Source organism: Eptatretus burgeri, chromosome 3 (genome assembly GCF_056783735.1).
Source record: "Eptatretus burgeri isolate ZD-2024b chromosome 3, Ebu_testis_v1, whole genome shotgun sequence".
NCBI classification, from domain to species: Eukaryota; Metazoa; Chordata; class Myxini; order Myxiniformes; family Myxinidae; genus Eptatretus; species Eptatretus burgeri.
The window spans coordinates 133,504,418-133,526,705 of record NC_140963.1 but is presented as its reverse complement, the minus strand read 5'-3'; the positions used below and the strand labels follow the sequence as shown (position 1 = coordinate 133,526,705).

Below are 22,288 nucleotides of genomic sequence, written 5' to 3'. Positions count from 1 at the left end.
GGCTTCGATTGAAAAAATTGAAATAAAAAAAGTAATGCAATCACTTGCAGGACTTATTTGCATCACAAAACCGCAACTGTTCATCTGCCTTCACACACAAGCCCAGATAATCAGTAAACACCTCGTAATCACAACCCACAAAAAAGAAAAATATTATCTTTTATACACATCCGAACATGTACAATTCCATACATTTGGGGAATCCAGCATTAATAATAAATTGTCTGCAATCACAATACATCATTCCACAAAAAAATCGTTTTCATGAGGTTGTTCTATCCAATTGTGCAAAGACAATGTATTCTGACCATGGAGGGAAAATCTATTACTGAAATATTACTTTTGTTTGACTTCTGCTCTGATGGGACGATCGAGGACGCGCACCATGGAGCCAGCTCATGGACTCCACAAAGCACCGGCAGGACATCGTCACGTCTTCCTTTGTGGACGACGAAAGGCCACAAATGGAAAGCGTAGTTGGGTAACATTTTCATCAGGATTTAAAGTGCGACAGTAAACTGCCTCGTTCCAATCGGAATAATGCAGCGATGGACCGCAGAACTGTGAACCCGGTTTTATCCGTTGCAAATCGAAACCAATTTTCGCTCTTTCGATGAAAAGCCATTTCCCAAGGGGACAGTTTCTTCATAATTTTCCCGTCCAAACTGGAAAGTGTTTCCGAAATGTTGATTTGTTGCTTTCCCTGCTTTATACGACATTCTCAGCAAAACAAATCACAAAATAAAAGTTTTTATTTCTTTAACAACATGTCAAACAAACTGCTCGTTTCTGCTGTTAGACAACCTGCAAAATGTCCTTACTCGTTCGTGATTCCATAACTCGGGTTTGTCACCCACCTTGGTCATGTTGGGCTTGATGCAACGAACGAAGAAGGGGTTGGCGGTGCTCAGCGTGGTCATCAATGCATGCAAAGAATCCTGGAAGAGACCTTTCAGGTGTTAGAATGAGAACAAAAACGAGCACATACTGTACTTAAGAACCAAATTTGGCAAAAACGGAGGGGAATAGAGAAAACAAAGGGAGTGGGAGGGATCAGAGAGTGGGAAGAGCTAAGAAATGGGAGGGGACAAAGAGAATGGTTTGGAATATGGGAGGGAATCGAGGGAGAATGCAAGACCTGCAACCATTTTCACCTCCACAAGTATCATGCTAAAAGGTGCAAAAGGAGGAGGAGAAGGAATAGAATGACATCACTGAGGAGGACGGGAGAAAGAAGAAAAGAAAAAAAGAGATGAGGGAAGGCAGAAAATAGAAGACGAAAGAAAGGGAGGAGGATTTAAAGCATGATGAAAGTTAAAATAGGACTTTCAAATGGGAAGGGGGTATTAAAAGGAAGGAGTAAAAATAAAGATACAGAGCTTGGAGCAGTTGAAGGAAGGACGATAGAAGGGTCTGCACCTTAAACTGTGAGCAAACAGTGAGCTTTCGGTGTTTGCTGCCAAGTCTCGAGGAATCCTCGCCGGCTGTTTGCCGCGAAACATGCTCAAACAGATCGTAGATGAAATCATCCCTGAACACAAGAAAAATGACCTGGAGATTTATGACTTGAAAAACCCAACCGATGCCTCGAGGTGGAAGGAAGGTTCAAAAGCAATGGTGGAGGAAGCAACGACCTTTTGATTTATCGCAGAAGGTCATCGGCACGACTGATGAGGTGCACGTGATCAGAGCGACAAAACTATCTCAGATGGAATGCCATTTAATTGATTTGAAGAAAATCGTTTCGAGGTAGTAAATCCGAATAAATTTTGTCTTCACGTGATCGAGTTACTGATACTACTCGTGTTTGGTTAACGATGGTATTTTTGTTCAGAATGAGCGTGCGAGGTGAGACGATGTGCTCTACGAATGTCATTCTTATTGAATAAGTGCTGAGAGGATATCTTAAAGGTACACACAACTCTCCTCCGAGCCATCTATCTTGGGTTCAAATCCCGACGGCTGTAAACTACCAACCTGGTGCTTCGCACGCAGGGTGAGGCATCAATGTGTGTGCCATCCCTCCGATGGACATTAAATTGGGTGCCCCGTCTGCCAGGATTCATTAGCGGACATTAAAGATCCCACAGTGTCCTTCGTGAATAGTAGGTGAGCTATCGCAAGAACCATGAACAAATTACAAACTTCTCTTTCTTTTGTCGAATATGGGGGTTAGTGCGGAGCACATCCAGGATTGTAAACCCGAGTCAAGAAACTGCTAATTAGCAGAACCAACCAACCATTATTATTACATCATCGTTTAGTTTTTTTCCCCAGTTTTGAAAATGTAAGTCCCTGGACACCAGGAACTCATCGTAACCACAATGAAATGATTAAGGGACAAAATTAACTGCTGACGAAATGTGAAATGAAACAAGTTTGTTTCGACGATGAACACGACAAGATGTTTCGTGCAGCAAGGGGACTCTGACAAACACCTTTTTGGGGCCTTGAGTTGTTTTGTCGTAAGGTTTCAAAGAGGTGTGCTCAGTGTTCATAAAATCTATCAAGAGTGAAACAATCGAGCCATCTTTCTCTTGGATCGGCATCGTCGATCAAACTTATTACGATCCCGTAGAACGCGACCCATCTGGCTCACCGACTTTGCAGCAGGAGGTTTAAGATGTCTTCCCGAAAGGTGTCTCGGTTCTTCTCCAAAAAACCTTCAATGGTGTACAGAACCTTCAAGAATACAAGGAGTACAATCAGCATAAGAAATGTATCAAAAGTTCATAAGCTGTGGAATAATTACTCATCAATTATTGATTCATATTTGGTATTAGGCAAGGAATTTGGACACAGGAGGAAGCCATTCGGCCCATCAAGCCTGCATCACATGTACACCATAAATCAATTCAATCCAACAGCTCATCACCTTAAATTCACTTGAAGAAGGGGGGAGGGAGGGAGGTAGAGTGGGGATGAGAACAGTGGGGCAAGCACCAGGGTGTTCTATACACACATATAATTTGATGTGGTGCTGATATATAAACTGGTATATATAATACACCCGAGCGGGTTTGTCGGTCAGCTCGGATACAAAACTTGATGCCACCGAGTGTTAATCAACCTTAGCGACGATGAAAAGTGAAAACAGAATTTAAATTGAACTTTAAATAACCGCGCGAAGCCGTGTTGAAGTCAGCGGACCTCGTGTTGCCCAATAAACAGGGTCAGACAACAGAGGTAACAAGAAACTAGTCGGTCGACTTAAATCTTCTTAATAATCCCGATGAAACCCATTGTGCATTATAACCATCCGATGCTTCCTTATAGGCCATTCGACCAATTGGTCATTTTGTACTTGATGACCCTGTAACCTTGACCCCGAGGCGAAAATGTGAAAAAGGGCTCAGACGATGTTTAGAGAGCAACTCGTATTATCATTGTGTCAAGTTAGAACTCAATCGGCCGAGACGTCTAGGAGGAGATAGAAAAATGACAGACAGACGGACAGACGGATGGACGGATCTGAGGACATCGAACGGTTATAGTAGGTCAGCAAGCTGACCTAATAATACGATGATTTAAAGTCATATATACATAAGGAAAATTGGGATTTACTTTTATAATTACTTACATTGTTTTCTGTGAATGGTAACAGTAGTCTATGGTGCTTGGGTAGATTTGGACTTTGCTGTGCAAGTGGTCATCGTTAATATCTGTGCAGTTTTAGTGTTAAAGGCATGAAATACGGAGGTTAAGGATTCATGAAGCCACACAGACAGCCCGTGATGTGTAAACGGGAATAAACAGGAAATAAGACACAGACTGCCCAGCTCCCATTGATTTCCATGACAGCCACATTCCAAGGACATGAAGGAATGATGACAACACACCGTGGAAAGGGGGGGGGGGGGATGTCAAACGCATCACCACTCCCCCGGGTGACCATGAAACTGGGACTAATTAGCCGATACACCACTGACCTTATGGACAATTCTGCTAATTGGTCAAGAACTTAGAACATTCTGGAAAAGGACCATGCTCGGTGTAGCAGGACGTTGAAAGCTGCAACCAGAGGTTGGGGGAGAAACCAGGATCAGCCATGTGGAGAACAAAGACAGAGGTCAGTGGGGAGACCAGAAATTGAGGACAGAGGTCAGTGTCCAATGGAAGAGTGAAGTCAGGAGGTAAAGGTGTGGTTGAAGCAGAGTTGGAGTGCTAAAACATTTGGAGCTGCACAGGTGTGACAGAGCAAGGAACAATAATGGCTCACCTTTATCGTCCCATCACCAGGAGACAGAGGAAAAAAGAAAAGAAAGTACTTCCCTTTGGAGGAAAAAATAGACTTCGCTATTCTGACCACTTGCAAGCAAAAACAGAGGTGTGTGTGTGTGTGTGTGTGTGTGTGTGGTCAAGTGGATTCCGGAGATCCAAATGCGGGCGTCAGACTGCATTGTTACCTAAAACCACCAATTTATTGAAGAAACCACCAATTTACTTCTTCCATGACCTTTATAAATTATGTCACAATAGTTTGTGGCTACATTTTACAACATTGTTCATCATCATACCACAAAAATAAAAATACGAAAACCGATTCATCATCACGTCACTCAGTAACTGTCTCCCTGGTACATCACAGGTCGGGTGCTGCATCGGCGATTGTGCCGTCCTTCGGATGGGACGTGAGGCCGGGTGTGCAGCCCGTTTGACCTCACCGGTGGATGGCAAAGATCTCACCATGTATTTCGTACGAGTAGAACAATGTGTACGTGGCCAAATTCCAAATTCCTGCCCTGACTATGATTACAGTCGAACAATGTAACTGCCTGCCATTATTTAGTGGTCAGCAGCTCCATTACCCGACTGGCAAATAAAAGTTGCTGCACTTCCTGGAAAGAAAAATACAGGGAGTGACATCTGTTACTAAAACGAGTAGTGTCCGTGTGTCCGTCATGCTTTATTCTAAAGGGTTCCTGCTGCCATAAATTAAGAAAAATGGTTCCGTTTCTTTTTGGACACATAATGGAGGTTCACACAAGAGCTAGTACGAGTACACTGAACGGACCAAGATGCAACAGAACAAAAGGAAGAGAAGAGAGAGAGAGGGGGGGTGGTGGGGGGGGCTACCAACAGCAGAGCTGAAGGCTAAGACAGAGGGAGGCGGACAAACAATTGGTGTAGGGAGGAATGGGGGGGGCAGGAGAGGATGCATGGGGTGGACAAGGTGGATACAGAAGGAAACTCTCAGGAGGGAAAACCGGAAATTTGGAAGGTGAAGGGATTTGAGTGGGGTTAACGAGGGTAGAAAAGATCATGGTTTTGGATTGGGGACGATCTGAGATGGTGTTGAACAGCTGTTTTGAAGACCTGGAGGTAAGAATGAGATTGAAGAGAATGTGGAAGTTGGTTCCATAGTTGGGGGAAAAAAAGAGGAACAAATGAGTGGAGGAGAACGGTGATCCTGGATTTAGGTAGTTTCACCAGAAGGGGTTTGACAGTGGACTGCAGAAACTTAGGTGGGGGGGGAGGGGGAGGGTAGCACAGAAAGACCAGAGGGTGCAAGACCAGAAAGGAGGCGGTAGAACACAGAACATGGACCTGTCTACAATGGCGAAGTGATGGGCCCATCGACTCAGCTTCATCACGGGAGATTCCAATAAACTTGGAGGCCAATGGTTTCCACGACGTCAAGCTGAGCAAGATGTGAGGCAGGGGAGCCAGCCCAGAGTGGAGAGCAGAACTACATCAAGCTGTGGATGAAGGCTTTGTGTATGGATCGGAGTTCAGAAGTGCTAAGGAAGGACTTTGTACAACTGAGGATGCCGTGTCATTGGCTGGCTTTGGAGGCCAACTTTGAAATGAGGTTTAGCCCAAGAAAGATTGTGGCTGATGGTGAGATCCAGAATTTGAGTGACTGAACTTCCTCAAGAGGATTGTTGAGAAAGTAAAGGGGGGTGGGGGTGTGTGGGGGTTTGCCAGATGGTGCTTTCGGAGAGAGTGAGTGAGTGTGTGATTTGTGAGGATTAAAAGACATATCCCAAGTGTTTGACCAGATTGTAATTTTTGTCAAGATCTGAAGAAAGGTAACAGGCTATAGCCTGCCTGTCTGAAGGATGAGGGATGTCAGGGCACAGGGTGGACTCATCGGCAAATAAATAAAGGGGTTTTTTTTTCCAGAGAGTCAGAGAGATCATTGATGAAGATCAGGAATAGGACTGGACCGAGAACACTGCCTTGGGGTAATCCAGCCTTGACGTGGTGAGGAGATGAAAGGATTCCGTCGAGAGAGACATGTTGGCTCCGAGAGTAGAGGAACTCAGAAAGCCATGTGTTGGAGGTGGCCTTTGATGCCATAGGCAGAGAGTTTGGAGAGCAAGGCAAGAAGCCAAACTGTATTGAAAGCATGAGATATGTCCAGAGAGACGTCTCTGATCTCATGTCTGACATTGAGGGCCTCCATCCATTGCTGGGTGAGTCGAAGCAGCATGTCCATGGTGGAGTGACCTGGTCTGACACCAAATTGGTGATCTGAGATGAGGTTGTTGGAGGAAAGGAAGGATTTCATGTAAACTGTGATGATGAATTCCATGATATCACTGATTGGAAGTAAGCTCATCGGACTGCAGTCAAGGGGATGAGGTTTCGCAGCTTTTTAATGCAATGCAATGACGTTGGATGATTTCCAATCAGATGGAAGATGACTGAGCGCAAATTACAGGGTGAAAAGGGCAGAGAGAGGATATGCAAGAACGGCAGAGCTGGTTTTTCGGACACGTGAGCTGATGCCTTCCGGTCCAGTAGCAGGGTCAGAGTTGAGGGTTGAAATAAACTTCTCCATCTTCTCAGGTACAAAGACACAGAGTGCAAGATCAGGTGGGTACGACAGGGAAGGATGGGTACCGAGAGTGAGGGGTTGGGGGGCAAAAGATTTAGAAGCAAACATATAATTGAGGCATTTGGCCTTCTCACGAACGGAGTCGACTGTGGTGCCATTTGAAGAGAGAGAGAAGGGATATAAGGGGAATGTACACCAGAGACAGACTTAAAAAGGCACCACCAGGTTTTAGAGGAGGGAGACAAGTTTGAAAGTTCATTCTTGAGGTTGGACAGATGTTGTGTTCAGGCTCTCCTGAGAGTGGACACACTTGTTGTGGACTTTATGGAATGTACAGAGATCCTCTTAGTTCAGATTTGCCTTCCAGGAAGAGAACGCAAGTCGTTTCAGAGCAACTGCCTCAACACGGGATTCAGTGTGCCATGGGTGGGAAGAAGGGTTGTATAAGTGAAGACAAGATGGAATTAATCTGTGCATGAGAGAGAGCACAGGTTTCTGTGGAAGAATTCCCAAGCTGAGTTAACATCTGCGGCAGTAGATATGAGAGACCAGTCCGGAAGAGAGAGGGCTGCTCGCAGTCCTTGCAAAATCTGATGAAATGAATTGCCAGACTCGTTGGCATTGAGGCAGCTCTCTTAGAATAGCCAGAGAGATGTTCACTTTCACAAGCATAGGATCAGATGGAAGAGCAGGAGACATTTGTGGGGAAGTTAATAATCACCAAGTCCAGATAGGAGGATTTGCCATTGGGAGAAATCCCGGTGGGAAAGTTCACAGATTGAGTCAGTCCCATGGAGTCACAGAAGTCCTTTCATTAAGTGCCATGGCTGGTGAGAGAGGTACCAACACCCATCCAATTAGCATGGTGACAAGTGAAATCACCACATATGGAAGAGAGAGTTAGGATGAGTGGCTAAAAGTTTGTCCATGTTGTCTGAGATATATATATATATATATATATATGTATTGATGGAGTCGTCACTGTTAGGAGGACAGGACAACATGCAGATGAACAAGAGGTGTGAGCGGACGGGAAGTCGCAGCGAAAGGTACTCCTGGGAGTTGGGAGGTGTAAGATCAGTACAAGGGCAGTGGAAAAATGAGTTATTGATGTAAAGTGCAATTCCGCTGCCAGGGTGTGGTTCAGGCCAGGGAGAGACATGAAAGGAGTCAGGGATGTCCTGTGGGAGGAAGGATTCTGTTAAACAGATGTCTGGTTTATCAGCAGCTGCCTGAATTTAGAGATGTCAGGTTAGAATGGAGACTTCAGATGTTTCAGGTCCACACAGTTAGAGAAGGAGGGGGAGGAAACATTGGGATGGTGCAGGATGGGGGGGGGGGGGGGTGAGGCTCTGTGGGAGTAAGGTGAGGATGTGTTGGGGTGGGATGAGAGGGAAGGTGTGTGTGTGGGGTGTGTGTGGTGTGTGTGGTGTGTGTGGTGTGTAAGGGAAGGTTTTAGAGAGTGGGGTGAGAGGAAGGCATTTAGGGGGTGTGGTGAGAAGGGATGCAGAAATTGGGGACATGAAACTGAGGGGGTGGGGTGGGAATGGATGCTTTTCCGGATTCCAAATTCACAAATTTGACAAATGGAGATAAAGATCATGGGATGGGAGATGAGAATTCTTGTAAAACACATGGAGAAATGCTGCACTGTATGAGCGGGGGTGAGGGGGTGTGGGGTGATGGTGAAGGGGGTGGGGAGGGGAGGTTGGTGGACAAAAGTACCAAGATGTTGACCAGTCTTAGAGGGTAGCTTGGAGAAATGGTCTTCCCAAGATTCGCTCTCATACGAGCCCAGACAATGTATACAATTTTTTTTAAAAAGATGGGTAATTACTGACAGTGAGGTTCAGTACCTCCAGTGATTGATTATATATCTTCAAGGGATGCCTTCAAAGTGCATTTGGATTTTACAGCCGATCTTTATGGAGGAACAAAAGTTTTCTGTCTTGAAAAGCATGTTCCAGGTAATTGATGTGAAGCATGTTATCCTCCTCAAATAAGTCACTGGTCAACTACCCGGAAACGTCCGGGTAGTTCCAGGTGTGAAAGACATCCTCCAGTGGGTGATTGGTGACGATTTGGGAGAGAGTAATCCCCCACCCCCTTTCCAGCAATATCCCCTGCACTACACCCACAACTATGGAGTGGTCTTCAGCCTGCCAATCAAGTCCTTTAAAACAAAAAAAAAACCTGAATATAACCATTATGTATGGAGGACAAATGAAGTCTGAAGTCATTATTATTACCTTTCCCGCATAGTGTCTGATCCCAAAGTGCTGATCAGCCACCTTTGGCTTCACGTACAAGTGGTTGCCCTGCAGAACAGGAGAAGCATGATGAGAGCAACCATTGCAATCATGAACGTGGAAGAAAGAAAAGAAAAAAAAAAAAAAAGGAGCTCATTCATCCATTTTAAACATTTGCCTCAACATTGAGACTAACCGAGTAAAGGGCTGTGTACATTCCAAATCTAATGGGACACCGTGCTCGAACGACATGCTCATTGTAACCTCTGGACTAATCACTGTGTGGGAGACACAAACCTATTTCTCGATCTGAAGCTCTTTTGAGAGCATTGAAAATGTGTTAAAAAAGTTGAGAGCGTGTTAAAATGCCTTTGGTAGTCAGTGAAATAGAAAAAAATTATTTGTTTAAATTACAGCCTACACGTGATCGCAATCGCAGAGATTAAACTATACCTTCATAAGTTGGCGATACGGGAATGATGCCTGCTTGATTCACTGAATATTATCCTAAAGGTCTTCATTCCTACAAATAAACCGACTACAATTGGGAATTCCACGGGGGAAATCAGTGAATCGAAACGACTACCACCTTAGTTATTGAGTGAGGATCACAACCTGCTGACAATAAGGAAAGAGCTCTTCTCGACGTTACAAGCTTTCCTTTCGAAGAGTGTAGAGCCTCGTAACAAACGTGATGTTGCCAGAACACGAGGGATAGGTGGTTTTCCAATCTTCTCCATTTTAGGGATTAAAATCCACGTGAACAGTTTTTATTCAACGGTTTACATTTTACATCGGATTATGACGTCCACATATCCGTGGTAGCCATGAGCACTTACTCAGACCGTCAGAAGGATGGCCTGTGTACTCGAATGAAGAATATTATAGAGCAACAGATTGTGCCTCAAACTAATGAAGACTTGCAGGAGGCGAAGCGTCATGAACGCCTATGGGATATGGTTCTCGTACTTAAGAGGCCTAAACACCAGTGTGTGCAGATGCTCACCGCATGCTCAATGTGCAGCTTGGATAATAGTGTGCTGTCCGTGCCCTGTGGGAAGCGACTCTCTTCGTTGATCAGCGCCAAAATTCCCAGCTTCTGAAAAAGGATCGCAAATATCCAAGCGATTTAAACACCCAGCCATTTTAATAATCACCGACCCCAAATCCCGACCTTCAAAGGGATTCAAGATATATTTCTCCATACATGTTTGCCTCCATGTTTCGGAAACTATCTTTGATAACGGCATGCCGTACATGCTTCTTTCTACTCTACCTGGGAGACTCTTCCAGCGGTCTCCACTTCCCAATTATATGGTGATAAGCCAAATCAGCCAAGTATTTAATACGTATGCAAATATGGTAAATCTAACCGTCCTCCCTTCCCCACCTCCACCCAACCAGAAACCCATTACATTCCAACCCCGATGCAGAGGTCAATATTGGCATTGTTACAGATGCAGGAATCTTCTCAAATTAAAAACACTGCTGTTCAGCATGTGTATATATTCGGATCCTGATGTATCATATTCTGGTACAGAGCATCAGTCGGTGCTGCCAAAACAGTTTCTTGGCAATGGTTATACTGGGTGGTTCATCATGGCCTTCCCAACAGTAGTTGAAGCAGCAATTTGGAATTTGTTCAAGGCGCAGGCGATAGCCCAACAACTCTTCCCGAAGGACACCGTGGGATCTTTAACATCCACCGACGAATGCCGGCAGACGAAACGCCAAGTTTAACATCCATCTGAGGAACTGCACACACACACATTGATGAATCACCCTGCCTGGGAAACACCGGGATGAGTTTATAGCTGGGTCGGGATTCAAACTCAGGCAAGGTAGCTTAGAGGCGAGTGTGCATACCTCTAGGTAATCCTGCTATACACATACACATTACAAGCCAGTAGGCGACATGGGTGGTCGCTATATAATTGCATACTAGTCATACAGTTTTTGACGGATCAGCCTGAAAATTTTTGACAGAGTTCGATTATAGTGTGCATAAAAGCGCGGAAGCCGATTTTTGATTTTCGAAAAATATATATATATATATAAATATTTTTCGGATTTTTTCAAATATTTCAAAGTCCTGTTGCTAGGTAACGGTGGTGTCCATAGCAACGGTGCTTAAAAGCAGACAACTAGATCCTGGTATGAACCTACCAGTCAAGTTTCATCAAAATCGGTTGATTCCTCTGGCCTTCAGAGCTGTCCATTACATACAGACAGACGGAAAACCTGAGAATAACAGTAGTCTCGCGACCACCCAATGTATATGTATATATATGTATAGATATATGTATATATGAGGCCCGGCGAGGAGGAGTGATGCAAGCGACATTTTTTAATGATATGATGAGGATAGGCTCGGATGATAGGGTAAGGGTTAAAAGAGTGCTATATGGCATTAACTCCAAAATGGCCAATGTGGCCCTCACATCACTCCTCCTTGTGGTTCCTCATATATATATATATATATATATATATATATATATATATATATATATTTATATATATATATATATATATATATATATATATATATATATATTTGCAGTCTTACAAACCGCATGCCGAGATTGTAACGCACACAGCACGTAGACTCTTTGGAATAGTTATTTCCGTAATGAGTGTTAAGAATAGCGTCTTCACCTACAGGTTATTATCTACACCATAAGGAGCTAAGTGTTTATCTCCTCCAAGACAAAGCGTCAACGGTCCATGAAACTCAGCTATATTGTACTTCTTATCCATGACTCTGGATCGCTGTGACTGCCATCATCATGTATGGCATGCGTGTTTTCCTGTCATGACATTCAATGTGTGCGACGAACACCAGCATTCTGGAACACGTGCCAAATTTCCTCAATTCCCATTTATTGTGTAAAGCCCCACCAAGTCTTGTTTGTCTGTTCATCTGTATGGACGTCTATTCTGTAATGTAATATATTGCAGTCTACCCCTGTCCTGCATTTCATTTCCATAATTCCCTGTTCATTCCCCTCCACCCAAAATGACTGGTAAACAGACCAGAATACGAACCAGCCTCCCTGAATAATTGTCGCATTCCCTGGCTTTGTGCCATGGACATTTTGGATGTGTGGGGTTCGTCCCAGGTGCATGGGGGTAAAAAGGGACTTCCATATGTTAAGTGCGTTGCTCCACTCCAAACGACAGCCAGAAGGACCAAAATGAGTGAATATCTGGGTGGGCAGGTGGGGGAATCCTCCAATGGCTGGCATGGGCCCGGCTCGTAAAATCTGACGTGGCCCAATCGCTGGTTCCAGGCCAGCTCGGAAGATCTCACGTGTGGCTCATTAGTCTCGCCTGCCCCAGGGGAAATAAAGCTGCACTCGGTGCCTGGTTCTCTCTCTCTCTTTCTCTCTCTCTCTCTCTAAGCCCTGGTTGGCACACTCGTTTCTGCCCTGGTCCTGGATGCTCTGCATCGCCCTCGCTTCTTCCCTGGTCCTGGACGCTTTGGTTCATGCTCCCAATGGATACTCATTTGTGGAAAGCAGTGTCGGAGCTATTCGAGAGAGTAGCACCAAGTTGGGGAGGGTGACGGTGACATACATACGAGAAGGCAGAGGCCACCTTGCTCCTCCCAATTTGTCTCTCCGTGTGTGTGTGTGGTCTGATGGGTCCGCTGTTTTGGTATCTGGTAGGTAAGGCATAGGTTAAGCTAAATCTGCAACTTGTATGTTTGCTTTCCCTTTTTATAAGTACACCTCAATTACTTTTCGTTGCATTTCCCCCTTTTCCTGCCCCAGTTGCCCCTTTGATGCCATTAAAGCCCTCAAGTTCCCTTCCCTCCTTCCCGTACCCCTCATAACTTTGTGTAAATAAATTATTCTTGCTATATTTCCAATCTGTCCGTGGTTGTCCTTTCTTCCATTGGTCCAGCAATGTCCATTTGTAGATAATTCCCCAACTAATTGGCTCTCATATCAGTCCGGCATTGTGCTGGCGGAAAGCTCTGCCACATTAATCAAGATCCAATAATGATAACAACAGCACAATCGCCAAGGGTGCGATTGCCCGAAAAGGAGATTACGTGTTCCTAGGTAAATAGTTGTCAGATGGACGACCATGGGTCACGTGGTCAAGTTATTGGTGTTGCGGGAAATTAGCGACCCACCGTGACACGAAGTTATTCGTGTACGATGGACTCGATTCCCGGTGTATCCGGGTAGAACCAGGGAAACCCTCACCCTCATACCCCCACGACTCCGAATCTGTGAGAAATATAAATACGTGTGTGTGTGTGTGTGTGTGTGTGTGTGTGTGTGTGTGTGTGTGTGTGTGTGTGTGTGTGTGTGTGTGTGTGTGTGTGTCATGGCAGAGGCAGATGCTCTGTACAGGAGGGAGAAAGATCTCTGTGAATCACCAAGATGATGTTTGAATTACGACATTCTTTTAATCATTTAATATGTTAGAATCCCTGAAGGATTGTTCAAAAAGCCGAGAATGGCGGTTGCTCACACGAAGGAAGGCAGGAAGGTCGGCAAACATTTCTTAAAATTAAAGGGTTTATTAAAATGTATATGCGGGTACGGAGGAACAGGACAATAAATAAATGAACGGAACAGATCTGGCAGTCAACAGACACAGATCGGAATGAAAGGAGAGAAAACACAATATTATCTACAAGACAAATAACCCCGGTAATGGTGCCGACAATACCAGATTCAGACCACAAAGGGGAACAGTAGAGCAGGTGAAGACTTGGGCAGCCACAACCAGCTTGTGACTGCACGACGATAATGTCGTACATGCTGGTGTGGCACAGAGCAAAGTGCAGTTCTCGGGACAATTGAGAACAGGATGGTGCAATGGTGGGGAAATGGTTTCCATGTTTAGCAGTGGTCCTTCCCGCCAGAGTGACAAAGTGGAGAGAGAGAGGCGAGATGTCTTCTGCCCATGCACATGCACAGACACGGCTTTTACCACTCTCGGACAGCTTTCCCACACGCTGCTGGTTGTGCACACTGCTTGCTTGTGGGCAGCTTCATCTTTTGGGCCATCACGCCATGCGTGGCAGCCCCTCGTTAAAGTGTTCCACCCTCAACTAGAGCTCCACAGCTCAATTCACCACCGTGGGCTGCAGTCTTCTGGCAAAATGACCCTTATGTTGTCCATTTAAATACTTTGCTGAAACTCCAATCCTATCCAGCTTCCTCCTGATGACTTTATCTTTAATCTTTGCTCATTTGGGTTCCTTCCGATGACTTTTATGCAGTACTTGGTCTTTCATTTGATTGTACCACAAGCCCTCCACCTGGCCTCGCCTGCACATGAGGTTTTACACGATACAATTTCTTACCCCATTCTGTTCTCCAAATAATGGTCACTGCCCCCTCAGTGCATAAATTACGTATGACTTACCTCCGACAGATCCCCAATGTAGGGGTAATTCTACCCTACTCAAGCACACGGTCCGGACTAGTCTTAGCATGGTCTATCTTCATATATTTGGTTTTCACAAATGGAATCATTCAAAACTCAATTTGCATGAGGGTAATGCTGCAAGAGTACATAAACAAGCATAGATATGAACTCTTACTTGCGCAAGAAAGTTGCATTCTGTCCGTGTCGATGCATTGATATTTTTTTTCTTTTGCTTGTGTCACAATCGTGTGCACAACCATCATTGTCACAACCATGCCACCCACTCAAGCACCAAAAAAAAAGAAAATCAAAAGCTCAGTTTAGCGACAAGAACCATCCCGATCACGTCAACTCACCTTCTCGATCAAATCGAGGCACTCGGCATTATCCAGCCAGTCTATGTTCTCCCAATGGATTCCTTCCCTATTGTACTCCAGCTGCTCCAATGAGAATATGTGTTTGTTGAAGTACTCTTGCAGCTTCTCATTGGCATAGTTGATGTTGAACTGCTCAAAGCGGTTTGCCTGCAATCATCCCAGAGAAACAAAGCAAGCATTGTCATTGATGCTGGTCCACCAGAGTCTCACAGGGACAGCAAGCAGAAGGTCGTCTTTGCGAGTTAACAACGTCATGTGCTTGAACAAAATTTTCATCCTCCCAAAATCGTTTCTTTCGATGTTTTTTTCTTCTTCTTTGTATCCCATGTCAAGGATCATGTAAGAGCTCACACACAGAACATATAACAAGGCAGGAGACAAGAGGGTGGGAGAGGGAAGCACAAAACAGTGGGGAACAGAGACATTAGGAGATCTGTGGAAGGGAGAGGGAAGGGGCAGGGAACATGGGGTACACAAGATGGATATTACAGGGACTTTCAGTAAGGAAAGCAGGGAATTTGATGGAGGTGGGTTTGGGGTGGATTAACGAGGGTAGTGAAGATCAAGATTTTGGATGGAGGAAGATATGAGATGGTGGTGAACAGCTGTTTTGAAGAACTGGAGGGAGGAATGGGATTGAAGAGAGCGTGGGAGTTTGTTCTAGAGGCGGGAAATAGAGGAATGAGAGAGTGAAGGTGAGCAGTGATTCTTGATTTTGGCAGTTTCACCAGAAGGGGGGTTTTGGCGGACCTTCAGTGCCCTGCGGAAATATAGGGGGATGTGGGACAGATCACGGACAGAGAGGGGGGGGCGGGGAGCAAGGTTGGAGAGGAGACAGTCGAAGAAAGAAAGACCACCGACCTTCCTGCGGTGATTGAGTGAGAGGCCCAAAGACTCAACCTCATCGCGGGAGATACCAATGATCCAAAATGCCTTTGTTTCCACAGCATGATGTCAAGTGAGGTGTGAGGAAGGAGCACCACCCCAGAGGGGGAAGCAGTACTCCATCAGACTGCAGATGAAAGCTTTATAAATGGTCCGAAGCTCAGGTGTGCCAAGGAAGGACTTTGCACGATGGAGGATGCCCAGTCGGCGACTGGCTTTGGAGTCCAGCTTGGACATGTGGCTTTCCCAGGAAAGATCGTGGCAGATAGTGAGACCCAAAACCTTGAATGAAAGGACTTCCACAAGGGGATTGTTGAGAAAGTAGAGGGGGTGGGTTTTCCAGACGTTCCTTTCAGAGAGACACAGTGAAAGTGTGAGATTTTTCAGGATTGAAAGACATATTCAAAGTGTTTGACCAGTTTGTGAGTTTATCCAGATCTGCAGAGAGTGAAGAAGTTGCTGCTTGCCAATCAGAGGGATGAGAGATGGTAAGGCAGAGGGTAGAGTCATCAGCAAAGAGATAAAGAGGATTTTCCAGAGAGTCGGATAGATCATTGATGAAAACCAGAAAAAAGCACAGGGCCCAGAACACTGCCTTGAGGAACTCCAGCCTGGACAGGAAAAGGAGATGAGATAATTCCATTAAGAGCCACGCGTTGGCTGTGACACAAAGTGTAAATAGTTAGATGTGAGACGTGGTGAAGGGAACACAGAAGCTTCGGCGAGTTGGAAATCATATGAGTCAATGGGCTGTTACAGTCTGAAATGGATGACCTTTAATTAGTGTGAAAACACCTGTCCACAAATAGCTCCCACAACTGATGCTTGGAAATTGACTGTGATGCCAAGACACTCCCAGTTGCCTGCACCATTGGCTGGATGGTGTTATTGTACTGTTATACTCCCATTGCACCAGCCTAAATAATTTGAGGTTCTACAATTTATTGAGGGCAAAGGGAGATGGTGGAAGAGGGGTGGTGGAGTCATGGTTATCAATCTGTTCTACATATAAGAGAGCCATTTGTCTGTGTGTGTCTGTGTCGCTTTTTTCCATCAAGATGGCAAAACGGATCTTCGTCAAACTTTTGAAGGTTCATCAGTCAGTGTCAGGGAGTGTTTTAGGCAAAATTATTTTGCAAAAAAATGTTTTGATTATATATATATATATATATATATATATATATATATATATATATATATATATATATATATATATATATATATATATATATATATATACATACAATTGACACCTCCCATACTCCTCTAGCCGAAGAAGCTGCATAAAGCAACCCGAAAAGGCCTACGCAAGGTAAGTGCTTTGCTGTTACAAACCATCCCCAGAGTTCCTCCACAGCTATAAAGGTGTTCACACAGTACACATGTGAGAATCCCAATGCTACACACTCCCTCAGCTGTCGGGAAGGTTTAATCGCTTGGGAACCTCATTCGTATGCAGTGCTTTCTGCACTGTCGCTGATGATTCGCCAAAGTGATGAAACCGGTCCGGCAGCTGAGGAGGTGTGGAGCATTGGGATTCACGTGGGTGTACTAACGTGTGAACGTCTTTCGAGCTGTGGAGGAACTCTGAGAAGGGTTTGAAACAGCAAAGCACTTACCCTATGTAGGCCTTCTTGGGTTGCTTTTTGCAACTTCTTCGGTAAGAGGAGTGTGGGAGGTGTCAATTATTCATATAATCCCATCCACCTGGGTTTAGTTCATTAGGTGATAGCTGATTGGCCATTCCCTCCATTCACAGGTGAGAGATGTGGGTGGTCTTTCTTGATTACAGATATATATATATATATATATATATATATATATATATATATATATATATATATATATATATATATATATATATATATATATATATATATATCTTTATAGTGCCGAAGCTGTTGTAACTGTGTGAAAGGTAATAAAGTAATCAATGATCCCAGACCCCAATTTATTAATGGGTGTGGGGAAGTGTTTAAGGTCCCCACAAAAAAAAAAAATAGACCAGACAACACCAGATACCGCTGCCAGTTTTATACAACACAGCCAGTCCACGGAAAGCATCTGCTCAGTATAATGAGACTCAAATGTAAATTTTACAAATTTTTCTCCCCCACAGAAGGGGGTAGTGAGAGTCAATGGCCTCATTAGAAGAATCCAGACGTGCTGGTTTAATAAGCAAGATAAAGAAAAGGGGATTGAAAGAATGTTGATTGTGCATACCATGATGTACTGTGCAGTGTTCAGAGTGTACCAGAAGGTGTCTGCAAATACAATGACTGTTCAATTGTCTGCCATTTTATATCTCAGAAAATTAGATGTTATCCAAACCCAGATGGGGAAAAAAAGAAAATTATTATCTGTGGTGCCCGGAGTATAGTGTAATGGACCGTGTGGAAAGATATTTACCCATTTGAGGAAAGACAACAGTGGAAGAATGCACAGACAGGTAGACAGGTGAACGAATGTTTTGTGGTCTCAAACAAAATAACTTTTGATACTTACGGAGAACTGTTGATTATAAACACCAAAAAAGACGCGAGTCAATGTCATGAGAAAGTAGGGATACAAAGGAATGGAAAGGTGTACATTTGGGACAGCATCGTGAACGTGACCTCGATCAAGAGGTTTATATTGAGGGGTAGACGACGGGAGCCCACCTCAAAATTTTCAAAGCCGAAGATGTCAAGTATGCTGATGGAGTTAAAGTCTGTGGGGCCTCGTATTCGGTTGTTCATCTTGCGGATGAACCAGGAGAAGCATTTAGCATAGAGCGCCATTGCCATGGAATCACGCGAGTCCACAGCCTATGCAAGACAACAACGAAATGACAACATTGTGAGGATTGAAAGTCCTTGTCTAGGGCCATATATGACTGATGAATTATTAAAATCAATGAGGTTCATCACGAATCTGAGTGCAGACCTGTTCGACCGTGAGCGGAGTGCTGATTTCCTCGCCCCGGAGAATCATCGAGCGTTGCGTCAGAACCTCAACAAGCGCCACAACGTCCATTCCGAGTAAGTTGGCTGCAAGTGATGCAGCTGTGACAGAAAATGGCATACCAGGTGAGTGCAATAAATACCGTTGCCACAGCTGTACAGTTCCACATCGAGCTACACACACACACACACACACACACACACACACACACACACACACACACACACACACACACACACACACACACACATGTCGAACTGCCTACCAGCCTTGCAGGACACCTGAGCCCCGCCAGCAGTGGCAAAGGTGACGTTACCAAGGTGCAGTACGCCGGAGAGAAGGCGCAGGGCCTGGTGACACTCTGTGTGGGACAACCCGACAGCTTGCATTGCATGCTGCACAACACACGTCAAACGCAGAGAGGCAACGCCAGAGTTTGGATCATGGAAACGAGAACATAAATAATATTTTAAATCATTTGATACATAATCACCCACCAACACTGTGTGGAATATGGCTTTATCATCAATCATCTCGCTTTGACCAAGACCTGACTGGTTCAAGTAATGGAAGGATTCACTGCCTGAGAGGCCAAAAGATTCTGCAAAGAAAGAAGGCAAGAGGCAGGTAAAAAAAACAAAATACAATGGAAGAGATAAGTGTAAGGTCACGTGACTGCCATAAAACTCAGGATAAGCACCTATCGCTGACCTACCTGCTTGTCACATTCCCTTTTTACATGCTGAACTATCTGGTTCACGACTTTGTCCTTTATAGCTCGTGCGACATATTCACTTTGGATAATAACTTTGCGCAGATGGTATCGTCCCTTTCTGCCGTGTTTGTGAAAATTTTCTTGGATCCTTAACTTAAGAAGATTGACGAGTGAATTTAGACAAAGGAGCTGGCCATTTCGGCACCACACCTGCACTGCACCTACAACCCATTATCCCATTCGATCATATTACTCACCCCAAAGTCTTCTCATGAGATTCCATACTCTAACATTCAGGTCCATTTGTAACTAACATAAACATCCCATTTAACCTCTATCCGACAGGAGGATGCATCATCGTCTCCTTCATTCGCATGCAGCACGGGCATCACTTGATTGCTGATGCAGTGCCCCCTATGGGTTAGAGCAGGAATTTGTAATTTGTTCAAGGTGCCGGCGATAACTTTCTGACACGTCACGAAAAACAACGTGAGATGTTTCATGTCCACCGACGACCAGCGGTGGCAGAGGGTCTTCAGGTTTTAAATCCTTCTGATGGACGACGCACACACTGAAGCCTCGCCCCCACATGTAAAACATCAGAATGACAGTTTATCGCCGGGTCACGATAACTCGAAGGGGCGCACGCATATCTTTACACCATCCTTCCAGCAAATATAAATCTATCAAGCAAATGCAAATCCGCCTGGGATTCAATCATGAATTCCACTCACCGGTTGCATCATTACTGAGACATGGCTGTGCATATGAACGAACGACGTATCGTACTCACCTTTCATCGTGCTGTCGGCTCCGGCCGTGAGAGCGTAAAAAATATGGAAATTCCTCTCCCCAGGGTTGTGTCTCACCACGCGATTCTACAAGTGGGGATACGATTGAGGGATGTCCGTGCGGTCATGATGGCTCTCCAGAGATAGACAATTATTTCCCACAGCTAACTGATACAGAAGCCAACATAATTCATTTATTTGTACGAATCACGTAACATTCAAGACTAATTTACGCAACACCAAATAACTCGACTTAACTCGAATTAAGAGCCACAAATCTCACCTTTTCAAGGAGGTCTGGAGCATCAGGTGATGGTGGTGTCAAGGACAAAGCATTCTTTGTTTAACTCGCACGTCGAGCCGACGCAAAGGAAGTTAGGTCAGTTGGAATATCACATTGGAACAAGCAGTGTTAACAACCTGAATTTTAGATGACGATAGCGAGTCTTCGTGTTATGCAGATTTTCTCAATGACCATGGTGAGGATACAGTCCACGATACGCCCGCCCTGGATGGTGCCTTGCTCCGACATGTTCAGCTGGATAAACTTGCCGAAGCGGCTGGAGTTGTGGTTGTGTACGGTCCGTGCGTTTCCAAATGCCTCCATGATTGGGCTGTACGTGCAACGTGTGGGCAGATATCAGGATGTACAATGAGATGGGCACGAGACTAAGGACAATTAAGCTCAACAATTTTGGTACCATAACCCAAAAGCGAGGTGAACGAAAGGATATTCAATATAAACCAAAGGTAATGTTGCATTTTATAAAGGACAACCAGAGAACAGTCGGAGAAGTAGATTGCTTACCTGCTCTCCAAAATGGCCGTCTCAACATGCATGTTCTCTCCTTGATGGCAGTGCATGGCGGCTCTGTGGCTCCTCGCCGACAGAAACTTCAAGATGAGTTTGGTGCTCTCTGTCTTTCCTGCTCCACTCTCTCCACTGCACAACAGACTCTTGGCATGTTAGTATTCGAGCTTGGAGGGCGGTCACATGAAATCTGAAAGAAGATTCAAATCAGTACGACAACTTCTTTTAACAGCCCCGTTTATTCCCACCTTCTTGTGGGGTTGGTCAGGGAACGCTTCTTTCACTCATCGTCCGGCAAGACCTGACGTTCCACTGAAGCTGGCAGGAATTTGTAACTTGCTTCGGATGCTGATGATAACTCAACTACTCATCACGAAAGATACCGTGGGATCTCTTACATCGACAAACTAATGCTACCAGATGGGACGCCAAGTTTAACGTCCATCTGAGGGACGGTGCAGTTTGGGATGTAATGTCCTGCCTGCAAAAGCACCAATCAGCCAGTTTATCGTCAGGTCGGGAATTGAACACAGACGAGACAACTCAAAGGCAAGTGCACTACCTCTGCACCATCCTGTCGGACAGAGGTTTTCCGATAAGATCTTCAATAGATACCACCTGTGAGACCACGTTCACTTATAGGATTCATCATTGGCAATATTGGAATACTACGATTAAGGGGCACAACGAGAATAGCAGGAAATACAAGGAAACAGACGTGGGGAGGATGATGATTTGGCTCATGATGACTGTCACGTGCACACCAAAGCACCTGCACCAAACGGCAGGTAAGACTTGATGATCCAGCTGCTTGGAGCAAGGAAAATGCCCAGGGTGCGAGCATACAATGGCCAATGGTTTTCGAAAGGGTTCTTTAACGTCCACAACCTAAACGCAAGCCATGCAGCGGGTTGAACGTCCCCATCCGACAGATGGAATGCTCCGAGACTCAGCACTTGCCGTGAGATTGCCGAATGAAAAACAAAGAATGAAAAAGAAGAGAGGGGTTTACTCATTCGCAATCCCAAGTACCCACTGCCATAATCATCACAAGGGCTGAACACTTCGGGTTGGTCATTCCATCTAATCAAACGTCTCGTTGATGGTGCGATTTAAGGTTCAGGTCACACACGTAGTTTGATTGTCCATTATTGATGGACAATATTGATGGCCTAATGAGGGAAATGTAATGCAGAGCCAGCTACACATTGGAGCAATTAGTCTGTGCTAATGCAGGGCGATTTGATACACATCACTTGGGCATTGCCCAAAGGGTCACCGCACGATCAAGGGTAAGTCGCACCGGGCTCATCGGCGAGTACCGTCTTTCAGGTCAGGTCAG

The 22,288-nt window shown here is 44.9% G+C and overlaps 1 protein-coding gene across 2 annotated transcripts in view; it reads right to left on the bottom strand.

The window, feature by feature from the left end:
• Positions 1 to 22,288, bottom strand: part of LOC147031009 (unconventional myosin-X-like) — a 265,336-nt gene that overhangs the window by 72,874 nt on the left and 170,174 nt on the right. For both annotated transcript variants that reach the window (XM_085875663.1, XM_085875664.1), the window contains 14 exons: positions 20,944 to 21,078; positions 20,625 to 20,749; positions 20,419 to 20,432; positions 20,138 to 20,222; positions 19,127 to 19,230; positions 18,895 to 19,024; positions 18,612 to 18,730; positions 18,347 to 18,493; positions 14,781 to 14,948; positions 10,040 to 10,132; positions 9,034 to 9,102; positions 2,600 to 2,682; positions 1,420 to 1,531; positions 858 to 938 (listed from right to left, as the gene is read on the bottom strand). In XM_085875663.1, the coding sequence (XP_085731789.1) occupies positions 858 to 938; positions 1,420 to 1,531; positions 2,600 to 2,682; positions 9,034 to 9,102; positions 10,040 to 10,132; positions 14,781 to 14,948; positions 18,347 to 18,493; positions 18,612 to 18,730; positions 18,895 to 19,024; positions 19,127 to 19,230; positions 20,138 to 20,222; positions 20,419 to 20,432; positions 20,625 to 20,749; positions 20,944 to 21,078 (1,465 nt within the window). The remainder of the gene's footprint in view (positions 1 to 857; positions 939 to 1,419; positions 1,532 to 2,599; positions 2,683 to 9,033; positions 9,103 to 10,039; positions 10,133 to 14,780; positions 14,949 to 18,346; positions 18,494 to 18,611; positions 18,731 to 18,894; positions 19,025 to 19,126; positions 19,231 to 20,137; positions 20,223 to 20,418; positions 20,433 to 20,624; positions 20,750 to 20,943; positions 21,079 to 22,288) is intronic.